This window comes from Gadus morhua, chromosome 4 (assembly GCF_902167405.1).
Source record: "Gadus morhua chromosome 4, gadMor3.0, whole genome shotgun sequence".
NCBI classification, from domain to species: domain Eukaryota; kingdom Metazoa; phylum Chordata; class Actinopteri; order Gadiformes; family Gadidae; genus Gadus; species Gadus morhua.
In genome coordinates this window covers 11,700,195-11,723,897 of record NC_044051.1, presented here as the reverse complement: position 1 = coordinate 11,723,897, position 23,703 = coordinate 11,700,195, and the positions used below count along the sequence as shown (strand labels likewise).

The following is a 23,703-nucleotide window of genomic DNA, read 5'->3' as shown; positions in this document are numbered from 1 at the left end:
CTCTCAGTTGGCTGGAGACACTTCTCGGATACTACGAATCGACAAAGAATACTGATGAACAACGATAACAGTATTCATCATCATAATAAAACACAGGAACGAGATGCGTATTGCCCAAGGTGAGGCTAGATGTAGATAGCATTTATCAACAACCAAAGTCGTGCATATTAACGGATGTTAATATGTGAATATAAGACCCATTCGGAAGTGACATTCAATAGTTATGTTAGAGTGCTTCTCCTGATGTGAAACAAGTTAACGTTGATATGTTTTTCTGGCTTTTCAGGATTAGTGATTTACACATTCATGCTAACGCTAGCATTCCCCTCCGTGTTGATGTATAGTTTCCAAGTGTCGTTGGATTGTCAAGAAAATGGTGATACGACAGCTGTGATTACAGGCTTCACGATAACAACGAACGAGCTAAAAGTAATGTTATTGATCGAAAGCTCTTCATTTCAGTTTGCCTAGTCATATATAACATTCAAATAAGAGCAACTCTGCAACGGGTATGGCGTTAAAATGCTGTTACTCACCGTGTAAACCTTAGTGTTGGCGAACTCAGTTGAATAAAGAATAAAATATGAACGGTTGATTTAACTAAGTTAAAATGGTAAACATCAGCTCCTTCTTCTTCTTGTCCCTGAAAACATGTCACTTGGCCTAGTGGGCGGAGCACAACCTTAATGAGCCTCGATGACATCGGACTTACAGATCCACCCGATAATAACCTCAAACCCTAACTCATTTGTCCATTTATAATCCAATACCAAAACATCATAATTTCAACCTCATACATTAATGAACCACCAAGATGGTTTAACTTTTATAAATACCAATACGGTTCTCTCTAAAGATAAAAAAAAAAAAAAAAAAAGACGACCAATTACGATATTCTGGAAACCCAAATGAATTGTTCAGTTGCCCATAAAGTAAACACTAAATTAAACGAGAGTTTGGAAAATGATTTAGTCACTATTTCTGCCCCACAGAACTTCACAAACCACAATGCATTGCGCATCTAAACCAGTGCCCTTGTGGTGAAGATGGAAACCAGGAAATAGAAACATGTAGTTTTTAAAGTGATCTCAAAACATCAAATAACCATGCGGGATGTATCACCAAATGCCTTATCAAGAAAATGCCAAAAAGCTAATACACATCTCAAAATCAGCTATAAATCTAGCATTCACACTTTTTTTACCGATTTGAATGAAATAAAACACGTCTAAACAAGTCGAATGTATAATATGGGATATGTTTATAATATGTTAAGCACTCCCAAATTATTTGCATGTGTCACAGGAAACATGTGTTGTTTCTAGAATCAGAGAGTGTTGTCCTAACGCATGTCCATCCCATGACATTTTGACCTTTGTAACTTGAACATATAGGGGAGAGGAAAGTCCACTATGTCTTCACTGTAATTTTCAGGTTATAATTTGGTTAAATACGTTATAGAAATAGCATTATATTGATCATTGTCTTAAAGCAAAAATTTGACCGAACTCTTTTGTAACATTACAAATTATTTGGGAATAATCGGATCACTACTGGAATTAAAGTTGTCCTGAAAGTATTTTTAGACCTGCATTTTCCCAAAAAAAATGATTATGAATATGATGTGAATGGTCTTAACTTGGAAATCCTCAGTTAGGAATGGAAATGTATTATCAAACAGAAGCAACATGATTGCAAAGCTACACATTTCAAACATATGCGTATATTGTCAGTGGACGTTGTGAAGTAATTTGTCCAGCAGATGTCACACTTTCCAAAGTTTTGTAAAATTCATAAACCAACGATTATATTTCATCAACCGAGTTGATTATAATTTAAAGTAGTGTTTAAAGTAGTAGTTTTGTTAGCTGGTTATAGCAAGGTGTTCCAGCCAGCTCCCACGTTTTTTAACCTCCAGAGCTCACTTGCGAGACAATACAATTAGGTTTTAGTTGTTCTCGCCTCTGCAAGCCATGCGTAGCCAGCAAACAGGATACGGGTTTAGTTGGAAGACCACAAAAGCCAGCAGGGGTAGACTATAAATAAGCACCTGATTAAAGGCGTTGACACTGATCTCAGATGTGTATTTTTCTGCTCTTGTGAAATTTCCTTTAGCGTAAAAGCAAAAGCCTACTTAATGTTTACCCCCACACCTAAAATTTGACATAGGCCTATAAATGAAAAGCCTGGTTATAACGGTGTTTAATGGGAAATTTGCTTAAGCTTAGTTGTATAAATCACAGTTTGTTCCAGGAAGAATAAAAAAAGACTTGGTAAGTAAGACAAGTCTACAACTGTTCCATTTTCCTCGCAGCAAATACCTCCACGTTTTTCTGTCGGTGAAAGAACAGTGGATTGGTATTGATAAACAGCAAAAGGGTTTTTGGCAGGAATTTCCAATCAAACATTTCATATTGCCTGCAATAACCTCATAGAAGCTTGATCACGAGCTCTTTGGCTTACTTGAAGAGCAACGTGTTTTATCCTGAATATATATGTTATAATCTCGGAAATAATTACATGGTGTAACTTCCATAGAAGTTAGACCATGTCACCCGTTACACTTTTAACTGAACTGTGTGCCATTGTATTGGAATGAAAGACGTTTTATTCCAGACCCAAGGCAAGATGCGCAGCGATGACATTCATCAGTGGAGTGTGTGCCAAATTAAACAGCCTGATCTATTCTGCACACAGTGGACCCACAGTAGCTCAATACATTTTGTTGGTTTAACATGAATCAATTGACCAAACTATTAAAGACAAATAAAGCTTAGCTCAACCACAATAGGGACAATATTTGTCATGCTGAGGAAGTTGATTATTTTCTTCACAGTGCTTAACAGTGCTAGGGTTACATAAACACCTATTCATTAGGCAAAGCAAATGTTTCTAACATAGCTATCCATCATTCTGACACGTACCACGCCCACTTTTCCATTAAACCACAGCCGTAAGGGGGCGGTCCGTATTCTACGTCACAATCGACTCATTTAAATATGCATTCCGTGTGAGCCTGGGACTTGGCGATGCCTTTACTTTCCCCATAACGCTATGTACTAGCTCCCATTCATTTGTAGGCCTAAACTAAAATACATACTGAATACCATTAGGGTTTACGGAATGGGACCAAGAAGACGGTAGCGCCTCAAAACGACCACACTCGCGCCGAGGTCCATTTTAATCCGGAGAAAAAACTTGGAGGAACGAAGATACTCCCGAACTTCTTCGAATCGGCCAGGTAACGTAGCGTTCGCTCGGTGTGAACCTCCTGAACCGCTGCATGTCTTCAGATCATAGGGGGCTTCAACTTTTCAAACTGCACTGACGGGCGTCTTATGTCAGATCGTAAGAGCGGACGGATCCTTAATAGCACAGCACGTTTGTACAGAAGCTTATTAACGTCAATATTTCGGTGAGTAGAACGCATGCGTTTCATCTTGGCCGCACTTGGGTCCAAATCGAACACATTGGAAACCATTTCTGTTGGATGGACCAACTATGTGAGACATAACGACCGTCCAGTGATGGAATCGTAGGCTAACTTTTTTTTTCATCCAAGGCCTGTAATTCACTTTTAACGTTGGAGGAGTACTTTGAAAAATTTGGGATCAGATTTGTCCAGTCTCAAATTGTGTCTTTTAATTGGTGTCTGATTGTTCCATTAGGACGTCTACCTTTAAAATCTTCACCCTCAGACTGGACGTAAGAAACGACCAGAAGTAATTTCATATTAAGCATTAGGTACAATGTAAAACAATGCAACTGTAGAGTATTATAGTAGTTCATAGTCTTCTTAAATTGATTGAATAAACGCGGTTAAAGTTGAGCTCTTGCTGATAATATCAGTTCAGATATATAACATTAGTAAATGCTTACAGACCCTTAGTCTATGTAATAATCAGACAATAGCATCGCATATTTAAAACAAATCTTCCTTTCTCCAATTGCCTACCCTTTCAAAGGATAGGTTAACATATGGATCACATATTATGAATATTCAAATTGCGGTCCAGTCTGCTGTTTTAGAACACAACCCTGCAGGGTATGAATTCGATTTTTGTGCAAATGAACCATACTAAGTCTGTCACCGTAAAACCAAGGCTCATTTATCAGTTTGACTGGAGTTCAGCGATATGCCATATTTTGTTTCACGTCATTAACTTCTATCCTGCTCAGAACAAAGTCTCATGCCAGGCAGGGACACATGCAGTGCAATGCATGTCACAAGAGCTTTTTTCTTGATGATCTCTTCTTTCACTCTCTAAAACAATGGACGAGTTCAGGCCTCTCAGTTCCTCCTGAAATGTTAAACACAGATTCACTAGTTTGAGCTTTCTAAATTACATTATTTACAAATGTTATAATGTGCACTTATTTAACTGAAGTAAATGGTGCACTACTGCTCTATTTTAAATCAGCCTCTTAAAGGGATTCCAAGGAGGCTGTTCAATAATAAAAACAGCCAAATATTGACTTGCACACGTCATGAACACCTAAAAGTTGGAATTTGGAGGAGGAAACACAGAAAAAGGATTTCTCTCTTCGGTTATATAATATGTATTACGCTTTTTCAGTATTGTATGGAAAACTGCCGTGTAGGTTCCCATATGCTCGATGACATTGGCTGTTTCACGTGTAGTTGCTGACCTCAGTTAGGCCTTGTTTATGAGGATAGAATGAACAACACTAAACCCAACCAGCCAGGGAAATCTGACAGAGACCAAAAACTACCACAGGGACCAGCTATAGTCTTTTCATTGTTCTGAATTGTGTGTGTGTGTGTGTGTGTGTGTGTGTGTGTGTGTGTGTGTGTGTGTGTGTGTGTGTGTGTGTGTGTGTGTGTGTGTGTGTGTGTGTGTGTGTGTGCGCGTGGGTGCGTGCGTGAGTGTGTGCAGAGAGTTTATTGTTTTGAAAACACTAAATCAGAAATCATATGGGGGGGGTACATTTTTCCCTCCCAAATACTCTGTGGTGGCTATAGGAGAAATAATAATAATACAACTTAACAAAAAGAAAACAACCTGTGTATGGAATTAAGTTATTATTTGTATTAATTTAGTTGAAAAATGATCTGCTTAAATGACCCTGGGAAACCACAACTCCTCTGCCGTACATAATGAATGTTTTTTTTGTAATTTGATAACATTTTATGTAAAACATTACGGTCGATTCAATCTGTTGATGTATTTATCAAAATGATTTATTTAAAAAGGAACATTCTTGACAAACATATGTCACTCAACAGGATAGACCAAATCCTATTTTAATACACAATTGTTTATGCAAATAGATCCAAGCAATGCTTAGACCTGTGCAGGAAGGCTATAAACGCATTAGAATAGCTTCACTATAGAAAGACAAGGTTGAGTAAAGAGGGAACAAATGGATACAAATAATTGTAAATGTTATTGCAATTAGAATAGTTAATTGCATTTATTAGCAGATTTAATATATTTTGTTCTTTGATATTCTGCCTTCCTTTTATGTCGAAGGAATAGCATGTTGTCCAATGTATTCCCTATCCCAGGTTTCTACATCTTTAAGCCCGAAAGGGATAGTCAATCGAGGGCATTCTAACGTTGTCTGTTAGTCTAATTTACATTTGGCTCTTTGTCTGAATTTGACTCTATCGTCATTGGTTTCAATCTATAAAATGGTTGAATCAGTGGCTGCAGCAGAACTGAAGATTTCCAAACTTCTGATGGACTCAACACTCTGGGTCATTTTCACAAATTCTTCAGGGGCTCTAAAGCCCTGTGTTGATCTTGTAACAAGACTCTTTAGTCCTCTTTGGTTGAACTTGGCCTGCATTGTCCTTTCCTTTACATGCCGTGATGTGTTCTGGCATGAAACTGCTAAACTTGTTTCACAGGCTTGCGGTGCGAGATAGCCCGCCATGATACTGCAGAAATATATTTTGCAAAAAGACTATCCATCATTGCTTAAAGCTGCACACATACGGCTGAAAACTAAAATAACCGACACAGATGGAGATGAATGCATGAGGTAAGTTCTAGATACAGGTATACTTCTGTCATACTGAGACAAATTGACGGATTAAATAGACTTTTCAGTCAGTAGCGGAGTGCCCAGATGAACCAGAAATGAAGGCATTTCATAAGGTCGGGGGGCCTTTTATATTGCTGGATTCAAGCCTTAATTGATTTCATGCTGGGATTGCGCTGCCTTAGGAATCTGGCAGTAAAGACAGGAAATGATGAAAAAAATGGAAGTAGTCAGAGCGAGAGAGAGCGAGCGAGGGTCATGTAAGGCATCCTGTGTTTAAACGCTAAAGGAACAAGAAATGCTTTGTTCAGAGTGCACAGAAGCCTTAATGTGCTAAATGCATCTTTTTATGAAGCTCCGTGTCGGGACAGATGCTTGGCCTCTTTGACACAATTGACTTCTGTGTTTCCTGTATTGACCTCATGGATAGATAGAAATGGCTTCTGATTTTGAATCGATCTGTACCACTTGCGGATGGCTGGTGCATTGGCGAATAAGGCAACAGGATACCCCTGTAACAGAAGCTTCTAAAAGCTTTGCATTGTTTCCTAAAGTCCCACATCAGAATGTACAATATTGCAAATGGGAGCCACTGCAGAGCTATGTTTGGCTGAGGGAACTGTTGGCCGAAGCAGTAGCCCAAGGGACAGAGAGGGAGAGAACTGGCCTAGTTGTGATGTCATGACGGCGGCTATTGGGACAACAGTTCTCATACTGCACCACCTTCCCTTCACGTTGAGGACAAATATACGAGGCCCCCTTCGTAATACCTAATGGTGTTTCATGTTCGGCTTTAACCATGAACCCTTTGACATTCATACTATCTCACTGCCATTGGACATCAAAATGTAGATGTGGTATTTGGGTAGGAAATCTTTGAATTGCGGTAGATGTCACTAATATATGGACTTTGTAGGAACCATAAAGGAGATGAACGTAGACATTTTTATCATTACAAGAATGCAACGTGTGTGTGTGTGTGTGTGTGTGTGTGTGTGTGTGTGTGTGTGTGTGTGTGTGTGTGTGTGTGTGTGTGTGTGTGTGTGTGTGTGTGTGTGTGTGTGTGTGTGTGTGTAATAACTAATATGTCTGTGTGTAATTCATCTATGCACTCTTTGTGTGTTTCCTCATCCTTCCCTTCCTGAGTCCAGTTTCTTCCTGTCAGATCGGGTCCACCCGCTCCTCACCCGCCTTGTGAAGGTTGTTGGAAACAAACCTCTCTGTACTGTATTGAGCCATCTGGTGGTGCTATATCTTAGAAGGAGACAATTAAACAACACAGCTTCAGTGTTCTGCCCACTGTATATCGCTCCCAAGGTATTTTAATTCACTAATAACAACAATGTCAACATTTAGATCACATTATAAAGATCAATTGTGACGAAGATTTGAATCCGATCGAAACGTAGTCCTCGTTCTTACTAGTGAAAATGTATACCTAGGATGCAATCCAAGTGTGAGGACTCCACACTTTCAAACGTTGTGTTAAAACCTGCAAAAAACATTGATTTGTTTTTATATGTCCTTCTACGACCAAAACTTTAGGTCGCTTGCACCATTCGTCATTACCATGAAGGTTATTTTGTACCTTTTCAAAACAAATTCATCACTATCTTTCTCGCGCGTAAACGAAAAGAGAGTCAGGTGGGAGATCACGGTCGCACCAAGGACGGTTCTTATCATCCAGAAGAGTTGAGCAGAAGTGCCGGCCGAAGTCCTTATTTGTTACAGCAATTCAAAATAGAATAGCAGCCATTCATCAGAAATAGTGTTTTTAAACGTTCAAATGTCGTAAACATTAAAAACTCAAAATGCACCCGAGATCGGACCGGTTTTATATCCCCAGCCTACTTTGAAAGCATCTACACTTTTAGGCAGAGTTGATCTGGAACTCATCCCAAGTTCATTGGAATCTTCTTTTTTTTTAATCATTTGTCATAGTTGCTGAACCGTAAATGGATTCCACCGACGAGTCAGCTGCGTGTTTAACGCAGTAACGTTAAACAAGCGATTCCAAAAAAAGATCAGCCGTTCACGGCCACTGTGCTCCATCTTATACGGTGTTCCCTACTCCCTAATTGGAGCCAGGTGTCCAGCTGCCGAGGGTGGTGGTGTTGGTGGTGGTGGGTGGGGGGGTTGGTGGGAGAGAAACAGGCTTAGCTGCGGAGGCCTTACAGCATGCTCAAATAATCTCATGGGAAGATTTCTCATAAAGCCAAACATAGCCTTGCTGAAATTAGACGCTCTGGAGGACAAATTACATCGGCGTTGTTCATTCGGAAAATGAAATCTGTCCCTGCAATTATTCAGTGTTGTTGTTGGCGCGGAGTGTAAATCATAGCCGGGGATGAAAAGGCTTGTGGTGCACAAGCGGAGGCCTCGCACACCCTGCTATGCGTCTCCTTGTGATTCAAAAGTTATATTGCTCCCAGCTGTGCATGGGACCTGTTTTAGTTTTGTCATGGAAATAATGAGGAATCGCCTATACTGTTTTGAGTGACCTGATGTTACCACATATGAACAATGATGTTTCTAGAAGAGGGGGGGGGGCTGTTTTCTGCACTATGTCACTTTTTCACTGTATCGCCTTTGTTAAAATGGTGGGTTTGTTGCCTTTTTTCGCCTCCAAAACCCAAATGGTTTCGGAGAGTAAAAAAATACCCGGGGATGTATGAGTCATCAAGGCAACCCTGTGACACTATTTTCAAATCGTTTTTTTTGACAATTCAAAAGCGATAGAGGAAGTGGTGCTAAGTAAACACAATCTCTTCTTTGTCTGTGCGACTGCAAAGAGAATAGGTGAAAAATGTGATGACGACGTACCAGTGAAGAAACATTTTCTTCTGTTCATTGAAAGTCACTCCATCTCATTACGGAGCGACCACAGCTTTTAATTAAGGGAGAGCTTGTTGACAACCTCAAGGAACACCTCCTTGGAACATATTATCAAGGTGAATGTTTCCCAATGTTTCTCTTGGGCGGCTCTACAAAGGAGAGCCCCGTTGGCCGGGGAAAAAATCTTTGAACTGGTTTTGATTTCAGGACAGCTGCTTTCTGTTTTGCCACTTTCGCCAAAGGTACAATTTGTACGCGTAATTGTTTTTGTAGGTGGTTAGTCCAGTTAATTCCCATAAACGTTTCCATCCAAACGAATAGCCCCTGGCATTTTGTTAGCAGATGACCTGACTGCCTTTTTAACACTTTTTCAACGGATTACTTTTTTTTTTAAGATACAATAATGGGAACGTAATTCAAAAAGATTTGTTAAGTACGGTAGTTGGAAACCTGCGCCTATGGGGACATGCAGAGTGTAAGCTATGACTTGGGATGTTCAACCAATTGTATCCAAGGGTGCATAGAAAGGTGGACCCTTTGCAATGGTTCAGAATAGTTCTGATTAGCTCGTTAGCTTCAAGAAGGCTCAAACCATGTGTACTTATACCCCCAACATTCTCACACAGCCTCCATACCGTGTGACCCTGAGCGGACAGATTTCTTAGGGGGAGTAGGCAGTAGATGAGCAAATGGTGAGTTTGGTGGGGAGACCATGCTTGGTAAAGGACAACCATAAACCACCTGTCTGTCATTTGTCACTACTGGTAACACTACGACTGTGCCAAGTGAATGAGAGCACCTGGTGTATTCTTGTCTCTCTTGTGTTGCCACTCGTGTGTGTGTGTGTGTGTGTGTGTGTGTGTGTGTGTGTGTGTGTGTGTGTGTGTGTGTGTGTGTGTGTGTGTGTGTGTGTGTGTGTGTGTGTGTGTGTGTGTGTGTGTGTGTGTGTGAGAGTGGTAATGACAACAGGGTCTTTACTGCATGGTTAAAAGCAATGCGTGACCCATATATAGCATTGATTGAAGGTCAGGAAAAAGTAGATAAAAATAAATGAACAGCCATTGACCAATAATCATCCCCTTAACTTTATTATCCTTATTCTGATAATCAATTTAACTTGTTTATTTTTCCTTGGATATGCTTTTTCCTTATGGTCGTTCATATCAAGCAACTATTACCATTGTATTATCCTTTTTGTTTTTCACCATCTTTAACGTTACCTCCCACATGTATAGAGTAACACTGTTGCAGAGTTGAGGCCCAGGTCATAATATGTGCCAGCTGTGATGTCACAGCTGGGACTCATTCTAATATCTGCTAGCTAGCCAATCATTTGAAAGAAAAAGGCCCCCGAACCAGCCAACCCAAAGCCAATAGAATGTTTAAAAAGGAATATCTGCCCAATGCTTCATTTGAAGAGTTTGAGCAAAAGAAATACGTAATATTTTCATTGTCAAAAAAACATATAATACAATAAACAGAAATATATATAATTTCAATAAATAATCAGTTTTGTCAGAAAAAAGTGAAATAATACGTACAACAAATGAAAATAAAAAAATTCAATAACAAATTAAAACCATGCAGCACTTCCAAGAGCCGATTCTTCTCTCTTTTGCGTAACACCCCGCTCCCTCTCTCCTCTCTCCGTGCAGACCAGCGATGGTGAACAGCAGGGTGGTCGAGGCTCCCGCCGTAGCGGTGATGGGCGGCGGTGGGGGCGGAGGCGTCGGCGTCGGCGGTGGAGGAGGCGGCGGCGGCGGCGGCGGCGGAGGCGGCGGCGCGGTCGTGGCCAGGAGGCTTTGCGGTGGCTGCGGGGACCGCATCGCCGACCGCTTCATGCTCTTCTCCATGGAGCGCTACTGGCACACGCGCTGCCTGAAGTGCTCCTGCTGCCACGCCCAGCTGGGGGAGTACAGCAGCACCTGCTACAGCAAGGGGGGCATGATCCTCTGCAAGAACGACTACATCAGGTGAGCGCCGGGCCCCGGTCGAAGATCACCTTGTTTAGGGGTGGGAAGGACAGGACCGTACTGGCCGTCTGGCACTAAAACACCAGTGAGTAGAAGAGTTTGTCAAAGTGAAGTTGTGGTGCTGGATCTGTCTTAAGAGCATTTAGCGTGGGTGAGCCCTCTCACCACGAATGTAAACAATAGCAGCATAGCGCTGTCCTCTTTTGGAATCGACGCTCATTATGGAGTTTGTGAAAGTTTGGAGGCCAAAAATCGGGTAATTGCCACACAAGCCTTTTATAGAAAGTGTGATATTGCCAGGGTTTACATTTGTGGTCAGGGCGCTCACAGGCTAATGGGCTTCAGCAGAATCATGTCATTCTGGCACACAACAAAGTGATTTTGACAAATTATATTGGTAAGGGAGGTTCGAGTGAAGCCAGCAAGCGAAAGTTAAACTAAATGTCACTATGGTTACTTTTAGGACTGCAAACTAAAATAATGTGGTTTTGGGGTAGAAGGTCGGGATAATAATCACTAGACTAATGAATTTTAACACTGCATCTTCAGTGTTTGATTTCAGCATACATTTTTCGTCAAACTTATACTTTTAACTTCTTGTGGATGTGTGTTTGTTATTTCTTCACTTTTTCCGCCATGTTTTAGAATCGTAGAGTGGGAGATATTAGGTTACGCTTTTAGATAATTAGTCAGAGAAGATAGAAAATATTTTTTTTGATCTATGGACCAAGGATAGATATTCATATTTGACACCAAATTATTGAACAATAATTACAATGAGATCTTGTTGTTGGCTTTTTAATGTCTTTATGGAGGTGTTTGCTGTTGTGTATTTAATTTACTTTCATTTTGAAAAGCTAAAATAAATCAAGTGTGATTTACAGCAAAAAACTGATTAAGCTGTTAAGAATGGTACATTGGAGAAAGACATTTGAGGTGAAAGACAAAAATATACCTGCTGAACTGGAACTGGCAAGCATTTAGAGTAGGTCACATCAACATTATGCAGTCTTACCATGGAATCGGGAAACCTTAATATACACACGCACACGCACACGCACACACACACACACACACACACACACACACACACACACACACACAAACACACACACGCTCCACATTTGCTACCAATGGAGGACAAAAATAATTTTTTTTTTTTTTTATTAGTTATTATTTGAATGGCATCCCAGTTATGATACGTGGCGTGCTGACGGCAGAACGTTGTGTGTTTGCGTGCAGGCTCTTCGGACACAGCGGTGCATGCAGTGCTTGTGGCCAGACGATCCCAGCCAGTGAGATGGTGATGCGGGCGCAGGGCAATGTTTACCACGTTAAGGTGAGTCTCACACCGCTTGTAATGTATGCTGTTGAAGATATATTGTTCTTAAAGTGCTGCTATGTTTAATTGAACTTCTGTAACCTACATTGGTGGGGTTTTTGATGAAGCAGACCAAAGTAAATACAACCTTAATGAGTGCAATTACAATTCATCACCCTGTTTTTTGATGCATTTCTAATTAGACTTTTTCCGAAACCACCACAAAGTGTGAAGGATTAATGTCATGTTAAACCCTTGGTCGGTCTCTCTCTCTCTCTCTCTCTCTCTCTCTCTCTCTCTCTCTGTCTCTGTCTCTGTCTCTGTCTCTGTCTCTCTCTGTCTGTGTCTCTCTCTCTCTCTCTCTCTCTCTCTCTCTCTCTCTCTCTCTCTCTCTCTCTCTCTCTCTCTCTCTCTCCCTCTCTCCCTCTTTCTCTCTCTCTCTCTCTCTCTCTCTCTCTCTCTCTCTCTCTCTCTCTCTCTCTCTCTCTCTCTCTGCAGTGTTTCACCTGTGCTACCTGTAGAAACCGGTTGATGCCCGGGGACCGCTTCCACTACATCAACGGAACCATCTTCTGTGAACACGACCGGCCCGGGGGGGGGCTGCTCAGCCACCCCACCTCCCTGATGCCAGACCAGAAGGTGGGGGCAGGGGGAGGCGGAGGAGGAAGGGCTCCTGACAGGCACACACATTTTGGCTGTGAAACAATTTCATTAAAGTGCCATGGAAGTTAGTACATCAACCCACGCCGGCGTGTACCATCGTGTTTTAGTGTTTTAGGTTTTCTGCCACAATATTAATATTTGATTTGATCATTTTGATTGATTGAGTTGATGAGCGATAAAGAAAATCCCTAATGGGGCGCCCCTGTGGCTCAGCGGGTATGTGCTTACCATCAAGGAGGTCCTGATCGCAGCGACCCGGGTTCGATTCCTGCCTGCGGTCCTTTGCTGCGTGTCCTTCCCTCTATCTCCCATACCCTCCTGTCTATCTCATTCTATAATAAAGCATAAAAATGCAAACAAAAATCTTAAGAAAAATATCTTAATTTCCTATTTAGGATTATTGAACACTGATCTTTTATTTGCATTTCTTTGCCGTTTTAGGTGTGCTGAGGAGATGAAGAAGAGAAAAAACCAAACACGTGCCTTACCCCCACCCGGCCCGGCCCCTCCCACTCTCCAGCCACCCCCCCCACCCCCCCCAGTGTCTCCTTCCCTGACGTCACCGCGGTGGACTTCCTGAACCCCGCGAGACTCTGGAGCGATCGCCATGGCAGCCAAGACACCGCTTCACCCGGTGGGATGAAGCTTTGGACCATATGTACCGGTTCTTATACATACAGCACACTCAAACCTGGGGGAGGAGCTACGGACAGACCGACCACCCTGAAAGACTGTCGCAGCCCAGCGACAAGACGAACCACAGATTCATTCATTCATTCATTCACGGAACGCGTTCTAATGACTCTTAGGATCGGGATCATCGTCGGTGGCCGTTGAATCACGAAGAAGAGCAGAAGGCACCATCGCTAAGCTAAGAGGATCAATACGAGAACACGTGTATTCACCGAACAACACCGTGGGCGGTATATCTTGTGATGTTATTAACTGTTGAATGTTCCCTTACGCTGCTGCAAGGAACATTTAAAACAGCCTGTTATGACAGAAGGAAAAATGTTATCATCAAACATATATATATATAAATATATATAAGATGTCAGGAGGAATATGTCTGGATTTTAACATTGTGGAACATATACGACCGTATTCGTGTCATCATAATGACAGGTTTCATTTTTTCACATAACTCGACTGGAACTTCTCCTGATGGTTTATCTTTTTATGTCATTGTTTTGGAGAACATTTACTTCGGAAGTCTGCAGTCCGTGAGCTACGTTCGTCCAACGGAGGGCAGTCCATAGCAACAGCGTAACCACGGCGTATGTCGTGTGACGACATGCGCCGATGATCTCATCCTCCTGTTTGTGTTAGTAAGGTGATGGTATGGTGGGACCTGTCAGGGCAACGCTTTTCAGTGGCGGAGGGATGGAGGCATTTTTAGGGCTTTTCTTTTCAAAATCTTGCGTTCTTCTGCTCTTTTCTGCTCCCTTTCTCTTTACAACACTCAAATCTCAGCTAAAGCTGATAAAATAAAGGTGTGCAGTAGTGCTTAAAAGTGATTTTGGTTTTAAAGAAAGGAGATTCTAATGGCAGAACTGATCACATGAACATAATGTTGGTATTTGTGCGTGTGCTATGTTGTTAAGGAATGTCTGTGTCGTTACGTTCTGCATTTTTATTGGCTCCAAAGCCCGTCGTTCCAATGCTAAACATTTGAGAGAGAGAGCGTAAAAACAAAGCGTTTGCCAAAATAATGTTTAATGTGCCATTCACCTGTGTCTTTCCTGTTAGCGAGTTTAGAGGGATTTAGCAGTTGCCGTTGGTGTCTCTATCATCTGAATAACTCCTAAAAAAGGATTGACGATGACATTAATTCATTTTGTTGTAATTATTTAAATATTTATTTAAAAAGCGACAAATACAACGGTGAATGCAGACAATGTTGCCGGTGAAACACAGTGTTCTCATCTGACGTTTGAATCTTTTTGCTTATGAATCTAAAGTGATCCGTGTGAAATATGGGAGAATGGAGAGTTTGACGCCAGTTGTCTGCTTGGCAAATGCCATCCGTTTTTTCTAAATTTCTCAACCTTATTGGATTTCCTTTTGGATGCACACTGTCAAAACAATTATGAACGAGAAATTCAACTGAACACAATCATACAAAGCCTGTTTGATCTTATAACATTAAATTACAATGACATTATGAAATAAATTAAAGGGATCAGCATGGTCTCTTTATGTTTTCTTTGGTTCCATTATAAAAAAAAATGCAAACGTGCCAAGTGCAACCATTTACAATAAGCTCATTCTCATCTGGTCTCCGTCCAACGTAAACACATATTCTTCAATAAGCCACACATTTGTGAAGTAATTTTCTCGTATCAATTTCTCACGCCATTGTCCACTTCAATAATCACATGACATGGTCCGTATCTTCCGGTTAGACTTCTTGATGACGCTGCATCTACCAGCAGCTGCTATGCGGTCAGTCATAGCAAAACCCTGTTCCTAGCAGCTTAATATCTCCCGATTATTGATGTTAAATAGTGGTGATGGTGGTTGGATTACCTATAGTGGGTTAGTTGTTTGTGTGATCCTGAAGTGTATGACCCACGTTAAGGTCACTATGACCCCTGTGACCTCTTGTGCCTATCTGTTTCAATGGTGTGGTCTATTCTGTGCCATGATTTTGTTTTTGTTTTGTTTTGGGTGTTTCTTTTGTTGCCTTAGCAATTTTGTTTTACACTGTGCTGGAAAGTACATAAAGTAAAGTCAATAAATATAGTATTATTAATTCTCTTTCTCTGTGGTTCATAACAATAATTATCGTCATGGTTGCACTATTCAATCCATCAGTTGACAGTTGGGTGAGAATTTTAGTTTAGGAATAATTTTCGAAACATATCTAGTTATCTTTGACTTGCATAACAGATATGACATTTCTCATGTCATGAGAATAAATTGTGTGATTTAAAAGTATACAAGACTGAATATAGTCATTTGATATTGTTCAGATTTGGTTGATGCTTTAGCAATAAATACCTCATGCCTTCTGCTCTACACTAACCACAATGAGAACTCATTTAATTATAGATAAATAATTATAAAATGTTTTTTAATTAATTCAAAATAAATGCTGTTTGCAACTGCTCATCTGCAAAATCACTTATGGATCAAGTAAAAGTAACGTAAAAGGTTAACTTAATGTTCTAAATAATACTACTAGCCTTTGTGCAAAATTACCAATTTTCTAAATACTCTTTTGACTCTTTACATCATATCAGTACTAGACTGTCTTGTATCTGTGACCTTGCAATAGTGTGTCCGTTGATTTTGTGCTACAGGGTGACTAATAGTTTATATAGTTAATAGTTCTGTGCGAGCATGAAATTCAGGCCATGAATGGGAAAGCTAGAGGCAAAGGATTACTCACGTGGTTATCGTTTGGATAATACCCTTCAGATGTTAAATGGTTATGGTTGGGAATAAAACCGTTTATATGATTATGGTTAGGGAGGCAGCCTGTATAAACCAAATTTCATATATGCTAGGTTGTTGACAGGTTAGAAACAATTGATAAGATGTGATTCACGTTGCATTTTAATATTTAATATAATTTCCATGTCTGATTATTTCTAATTCGGCAGAGATTGGATATTAATTTATTCAATTGACACTTTTAGTGTCGATTGAAATGCACAAATGCAAAATCATTAACATATGCAAATTATTTTAATTGCAATTATCTCCATATCTTCATAAGCATGTGGGGGAGTCTTCCAATCTCTCTCTATGGTGCAAGTTATATGACATGTTCAAACTAATCAGGATTCATCTGCATGCCGTTCATTAACTCAACAATTCAAGAACCAATTATCCAGCGTATCTCAAGTGGCTTTGGGTCTGCTCAGCTGTGAAAAGGAGAACAAAGTTTATATTCTGACAGTGGTCTCCCTCTTGATTCCACAAATGAAATTCTCTTTGCCACGCTAATCTGACTGAACACGAGTCAAAGACAAGAGAATTATAATTACATCAAGTTAAAATATTAAATAAAATCAACAAATAAAGTCAAAATATAACTTTTACAAACAAGAACTTCTGCAGTTTTCATGAAAATTCACATTCACAACTTGCAAAATTACTGCACTGTGATGTCAACAGCTCTATGATGTCAGCCGTACCATGATGTCAGTGGCACTATGGTATCAGCTATGCTGTGAGGTCAGCTCTACTATGATGTCAGCTGTATTGTGATGTCAGCTGTACTGTGATGCCAGCAGCACTGTGGTGCTAAGCATTATGATGTCAGCTGTACTATGATGTCAGCTAGTGATATCAGCTGTGCTGTGATGTCATTTGTACTGTGATGTCAGCCTTAAAGTGGTGTCAGCTGTACAGTGATGTCAGCTGTACTGTGATGTCAGCTGTAATGTGATGATAGCAGCACTGTGGTTCAAAGCATTGTGATGTCAGCTGTACTGTGATGTTAGCTGCAAAGTGATGTCAGCAGTACTGTGATGTCCGCTGTACTGTGATGTCAGCAGTACTATGATACCAGCAGATCTGTGATGTCAGCGGTACTGTGATGTCAGCTGTACTGTAATGTCAGCTGTACTGTGATGCCAGCAGCATTGTGGTGCTAAGCATTGTGATGTCAGCTGTACTGTGATGTCAGCTAGTGATGTCAGCTGTGCTGTGATGTCATTTGTACTGTGATTTCAGCTGTAAAGTGGTGTCAGCTGTACTGTGATGTCAGCTGTACTGTAATGTCAGCTGTACTGTGATGCCAGCAGCATTGTGATGTCAGCTGCACTGTGATGTTAGCTGTACTGTGATGTCAGCTGTACAGTGATGTCAGTAGTACTGTGATGTCAGCTTTACTGTGATGTCAGCAGTACTTTGAGGTCAGAATTTGGATCAAATATGTTTTGTCAATCTTCAATTACTCTTCAATGAGCCAAGACAAATCCCAAACCATCAAGGAATGAATGGGGAAGCAATTTATAATTTGGCAAAATTAGAAAGGTAAAACAAAGTTTAAGATAATAAGCTCACTGGTTCGTTCTCTCACGCTCGCCACAACAAGCCAGAGACACAGCTGGGAGAAGTGGTTTATCAAGGACGTTGAAATGTCGTCAGTTACTGATTACAAAGCAAATGGCTACATAAGTAATCAGTAACACAATCAGTAATGTAGTATAATGTCCAGGGCCTTGCCAGTTATTAAGTAGCTCCATCTGCTGTTCCTGCATTCTTATTGATGCCTGCACTAGTAGAGTATTAGCTGCTTTGGAACGTGAATCCATTTTCTTTGTTGTTTCATCCACTTGGTAATTTGTGACAACAGCAAACAAACAACTTGCAACATTCGGCCTTTGAAGGGTTTTTTAAATAATATTAATTTAATTGAAGGTGTGTCGCATTGATGGGATGTGAAATAACTTGATTTGGGTTTGGAACTTGGAATCACTTTGTTGTGAGATATAAAGGCACTCCTCGAACGCTGCTCTGTCTCCTATTTCACTTAGAGAGGAAGAAAATGGAATGTGCCACTGGGGGAAATGGGCAGCAAATGAGTTTTTGTTGCTGAGAATGTGTTGAGAGTCGAGTTTGGAATGTATGCTGAGTTCCCCCTAATACATTATTTCCTAACACATTGGGACTTAATATGTGTATATCTCCGAGGTTTAGCGGACTATTTGTTTTGGAGCAGTGTTGATACTTCCCAGAATTCCGAACATGAACACAAAGGAAGCAATAGTCATGTTGAGATTGTTTTTTTTGTTCTCAATATCTCTCCAGATTATAAAAAATGGGAAATAGAGTTGGGTGGAGTTATGTGCAATGTTTTAAAGGGATGTTATTATGGGCTGTTTGATGTTGATGGAAACAAAGAGATTTCGAGAATGCAATCTGAGTGGACTTACATATTGACTGTAAAGACTAGTTTGAGCCTCTGAATGTTTTATTCTTTAGAATGTAATGTTATGATATTATTCGAGCCGCAGAAATATGGATCATCAGGACAATGACATCAGCCAAGGCTGCAGCGTTTTGCGGCTGTAGCCTATAAGAAGACATTTGAAAGAGCTTTTTGAATGGAGCGGACTTTGTCCTCGATGTGATTAGTGATGACTGAAACAACAACGGTTGAAGAAAAACGGCAAAAATGAAGGTTATTTGCATTATTATATAGGCCTATATTTCGATTTATTAAAACTAGCGTGGAGGCAAATATTTTTTTACGTAGAAAAGGGGGGAGGTCGGGATAGCAATTTCATCATCCGATCACGTTTTTTTTTCTTGAATAATTAAACTGATCTTCTTAATTAGCTCAATTAAGTTGATTTGACCACGGAACGTTGCCATATGGCGCGAGGAAACAAAGGAGGGGGAACTAATTAAGAGTAAAATAATGAGAATTTTAATTAACTGGTTCCCTAGATGTCAGCAAGCAGGGACGCCGAGTTGTCATCAAAGCGTCCTGTTGTGCTCTCTCTCTCTCTCTCTCTCTCTCTCTCTCTCTCTCTCTCTCTCTCTCTCTCTCTCTCTCTCTCTCTCTCTCTCTCTCTCTCTCTCTCTCTCTCTCTCTCTTTCTCTCTCGCGCTCGCTAATTAAGTCTGTAAATGAATTAGAAACTTGAACTTGAGCCCACATCTGACATCGACATTTGTAGGTAAAAGGAAATACATTCAAATATTAATTGCACCTTCTCATAGCTAAGCTATGAACCGCCGTGGACAGAAACCCTTATTGTGAAGAGACAAAAAAGTAGAGGGAAACCGCTGTAACCTACATGTTTAATATAAATGTTAAATTGTAGTTTGTGTCTCTCCTAAATTAGGCCTACTGTTCTTTCAAACAAATGTATGCATCGTGCAGTACGCCAATCGCAAAGCTGTTTGGCTCATTTGCCTTCTAAACTAAGTTATCGTGCACGGTTTCTATTAGTTCTCGTGCACGCGCAAACTGAACATTTGACTGAACATTGCAACTCACGCTGTGCTGTTGCTGGGTTGTATAGACTACTTTATCCTGAAAGCTCAATATTTACTGCAATTTTGCAAGCGTATTCCATCTCAAATTATTGGGGGAGGGAAAAAAACACGTTCTTAGATCTTTGGCTTACGCTACAATCAATGTACCTACATTTTACATTGTTGTGCTATTTGCAACAAAAAAAGCAGTCCATTGTGTGCGTGCGTGCGTGCGTGTGCGTGTGTGCGTGTGTGCGTGTGTGCGTGTGTGTGTGTGTGTGTGTGTGTGTGTGTGTGTGTGTGTGTGTGTGTGTGTGTGTGTGTGTGTGTGTGTGTGTGAGATTGTGTGTGTGTGTGCGCATGTGACCCGCAGCCGTGTATATTTTAATGCGCACCAGTGGGTGAGTAGAGGAGAGTGCTGGGTGCTGCAAATTGCATCTGTTCCTAATTACAGAGTGCTAATGAAAGCCTGTATTCCTGGTCGGCCTACTGAGAACAGGGCTGGCACCCAACCTGTATCACAGCCTACGATTGAAGACAGCAGGTATACATGCACGGGGATATGCTGCTGCTAGGCAAAGACTACGCAACAAGGATGTAAAGTGCGACTGTAGCCAGGGACGGTTACTTGTCGTACTCGATATGACGAGACAAGAGTAGGCCTATAGCATGGCACAGCAGCTGTTGTTCTTTAGTTCGGCATCGAGTTTATCTTCATAATATACTGTTGTTTCAGCAGTTCTCAGTTATGTGAACGTTGTGTTGGAAAATACATTTTTAGATCCTCTTTCGACTGCTAGTTGAACTAGAACTGTCTCAGTATTTGTGTGGCACATCGAGTAGAATACAATTGTAAAATAAATGACCTCCCATACTGTACATGTATGTTATTATTATGACTGAGATATCTTAGCTTACTGTCTTATTCAGATTCAAGTGTTCAGGAGTTGCACCTGATTGCTCCTACCCAGCAGTGATGAAGAGAGGGTTGTTTCACGGCTCACTGTGGCTGGGTGAAGATCTTCTCAAAGAGTTTCCTTCGGTTTAAATAGCCTTTCTAGACATTCTTAGGGCTGGTGTGTCACTTAAAACCTCTAAAATACATTTACATGTCGTCATTTAGTACATGCTTTTATCCAAAATGACTCACAAGGTCAGGCAGAGATCAATCAAAGTATTTACTTAAAATTGGGGTAGCTACAACAAATGTGCTTCTGCACAACAAAGTCTGTATATAACACTGGACAACTGGAGAGAGTGCAGAGTAGGTCAGAAATACAAAAAATACCAATAATAACACACACTTGACTTCCCCCCTTGACTAACCTTTCCCTGTGTTTCCAAAATATCCAGTCAGTGCTCGGTCTCTCATTTGCACATGACAGAGTGTAAGATGTGAAGAAGGTGAGGCTTTTATCTTGTACTTTCATCTCGCAGGAGAGTCGTAGATTAAGGTTAAGAGGCTTTTCCCCTCTGTCTCGTTATCAGCTAGGATCTTCTGTTTGCTCACTCACTCCCCTCGGGTGACTTGGGAGTGAATGAGTTACAAAACAAGATTTAGATTTTCTCGTGACACACGCTCAACTGACAGTCACAGAGCTATTAAGCGCCCCAATATGTCCTGTGATTTATTGGGCTCATTTGACGGTTCGCCACGTCGCAACTTTACTAGATGAGAAATGCAACAGCACACGTACGGCTTGTGTTGCACAATTTTGGATGCAGCACAGCGAGAGTGCCTCTCTAAACACATCAAATAGATTTAGAAATTGATTAAAGATGAACTAATGTACTTAGCATTAAGGTACACAACTCCCTGTTGGTTGGTTGCCCTATGCCAGACCGAGCAAAGCAAGAGCCTCGACAAAGCATAAGTCAAATATAATACTAATTATTATGATTTTTATAATAATATGTTTCTTTATGTATTTCCACAATAGGATGGAGGTGAAACACTTTCAATCAGGGCTCTGTCTTGAATACAAAATAATAAAGATTCATCTGTATGCTATATTCTTCAAAAATGTAATTGTAGAGAAGGATAAATGCTGTGAGATAACAACTCAATACATTCAGCTAATAGTTAATGAATAAATGAAATAGAGATTTTTCTTTTGTTGATTTCCTTTATCATTATTGACTTTCCAAAGGATTTTGCACTTTCATTCAGGACTCTTGCTCTTATTGTGGTGGTGTTGGTAAACTATATCATTAGCCGTCTCTTTAATTGGCTCAATCCACAAAACCCATTCCTTTGAACGAATGGAATGAGTCTTGCGAAGTAATAAAGTAAGGTCATAAAATGTGATGAGAAAAGAGGATGCCCAAATGGTTTATGACAGTGTATAGCTATGTTTGTCTGCAAACATTCGGATAAAGTTATGAACAACCTTGGACAAGGAATCGGACTCACTCAAGCGATAGAAATATGCACATCCACAGCCTCAAACATGGCCTTTCAGTACTGTTTCTTTCCGCTAAATGATCTACGTTCCATGCTATGCCGGGCCTAGCCACATTTATGTTGTCCTGTCAAACCACCAGCCCTCTCTCTGTCTCCGTGACCTATGCAACCACAGGGATGCAAACAGACCGATGACATGGGACAAAAACAAGCAAGATATGTCCTGTGATCTTATGTAACAGTGATGTCATTATTTAAATCTCCTTGTAAACACAAATTCCCCACATGAACTCTGGACGGAATATAGTTTATTATGTCATTGTTTATTGTTTATACCATTTTAAGAAGACACAGATGGGAGAAGGAGTCACATCTAACGAGGCACAGGTTTTCATAGTAGAATATAATCACTTCCCGTTAACAGTTCGACTGTCTTATGGCCTCACCGGCGTCGCATCAGGACTGCTCTGTGTGGTTGTGATGTCACAAGTTGGCCTTCACTTATGCATGTGGGGGTCATTTCAGGACGTGTCCTTTATTCTCAATGTTGATTCAAACCATGCATGTCAGGTCTCTGGTCTGACCACACACACACACACACATACACACATACACTTGTTGAGGAAACGTATATAAAGTCTGAGTATTTCCTATTGGACCTGCAGACAGACAGGAAAATGTATATTTTTGATGGGCAGCATGTAAACCAACATGGAGATCACTCAGATGTTAAGTTTTGTTAGGAGAGTCATGAGAACCCCTAGTGGGTGTATGGGGTATGGGGCAGATCCTAGGAATGTTTTTCTATTTGTTTGTATGGTCACTTTATCATTTGACTGCACTAATACTGTTTTATCAACCATCTGCATGTCAATTCCTCTGCAGGAAGTAGTCTCTCCTTGGGATAGATACAGATCGATTGTATTATATTGTGTTGGGTTGTGTTGTATTGTATTGTGTTGTTTTGCAACGTGTTGTATTCTGTCCACTTAATAGATGCAGTAGCCTGCTACATCCCCATGATTTTTGAGCAAATCCATTGTTTTTTCACTTGAACATTTCTCTCATTAGAATATCCTAGTGGGAAAACTATACATTTTGCCATTGAATAAGAATGTGATTGGATTAAAGAAAAACAACCCTAACACAAACTATAACTAACTAAACTAACAGTAAGATGGAGAGTGTATATCCAGCGTAATACCTAAAGAACCCAGGAAAATTACTTAGGAAAGACACTTCTTAAATAATCAAACTGAAGTTGACCAATCCAAACACTGTGAAAGCTTATTTCTGTGGTTGTAAGCACGTATCAAGGAATTTGTTTGTATTCTCAAAATTGTCTAATTTCAAAATTGCCCTTTAAATGCTCACAAAGACTGCTGCGGCGATATGTTAATCTAATAAAGATGTACATGGGCTCATATCAGCTCAACAATTCAAAATTTATTCAAATTGAATATTTATACATGCCCCCCAAATACACAGGCAACAAAAGGGCCGTTTTGCCTGTTAAAGTGTTGTCTGGCACACCTGGCCACCAAGTGGGTGGCCTTG

General features: G+C 40.5%; 1 protein-coding gene across 3 annotated transcripts; it reads left to right on the top strand.

Moving 5' to 3' along the window:
* The first annotated feature begins 20 nt into the window (after nt 1–20).
* On the top strand, nt 21–15,561 carry lmo4a (LIM domain only 4a). Of its 3 annotated transcripts, none has more exons than XM_030353931.1 (5): nt 21–119; nt 10,500–10,817; nt 12,060–12,156; nt 12,637–12,777; nt 13,243–15,561. In XM_030353931.1, the coding sequence occupies exons 1-5, from the start codon at nt 55–57 to the stop codon at nt 13,249–13,251; spliced, it is 630 nt and encodes a 209-aa protein (XP_030209791.1). In that variant the 5' UTR covers nt 21–54; the 3' UTR covers nt 13,252–15,561. The 3 variants fall into 3 exon arrangements, with proteins under 3 accessions (XP_030209791.1, XP_030209792.1, XP_030209793.1); XM_030353932.1 differs by lacking the exon at nt 21–119 and adding an exon at nt 2,983–3,241; XM_030353933.1 differs by lacking the exon at nt 21–119 and adding an exon at nt 8,744–8,960.
* Nucleotides 15,562–23,703: the final 8,142 nt, after the last annotated feature.

Bases quoted from the DNA above. Each gene is read 5' to 3' on its own strand.
- lmo4a (XM_030353931.1), top strand. From the start codon at position 55: ATGAACAACGATAACAGTATTCATCATCATAATAAAACACAGGAACGA. The intron at 120-10,499 runs GTGAGGCTAGAT...CTCTCCGTGCAG, and splicing joins CGAGATGCGTATTGCCCAAG to ACCAGCGATGGTGAACAGCA. The intron at 12,157-12,636 runs GTGAGTCTCACA...CTCTCTCTGCAG, and splicing joins GCAATGTTTACCACGTTAAG to TGTTTCACCTGTGCTACCTG.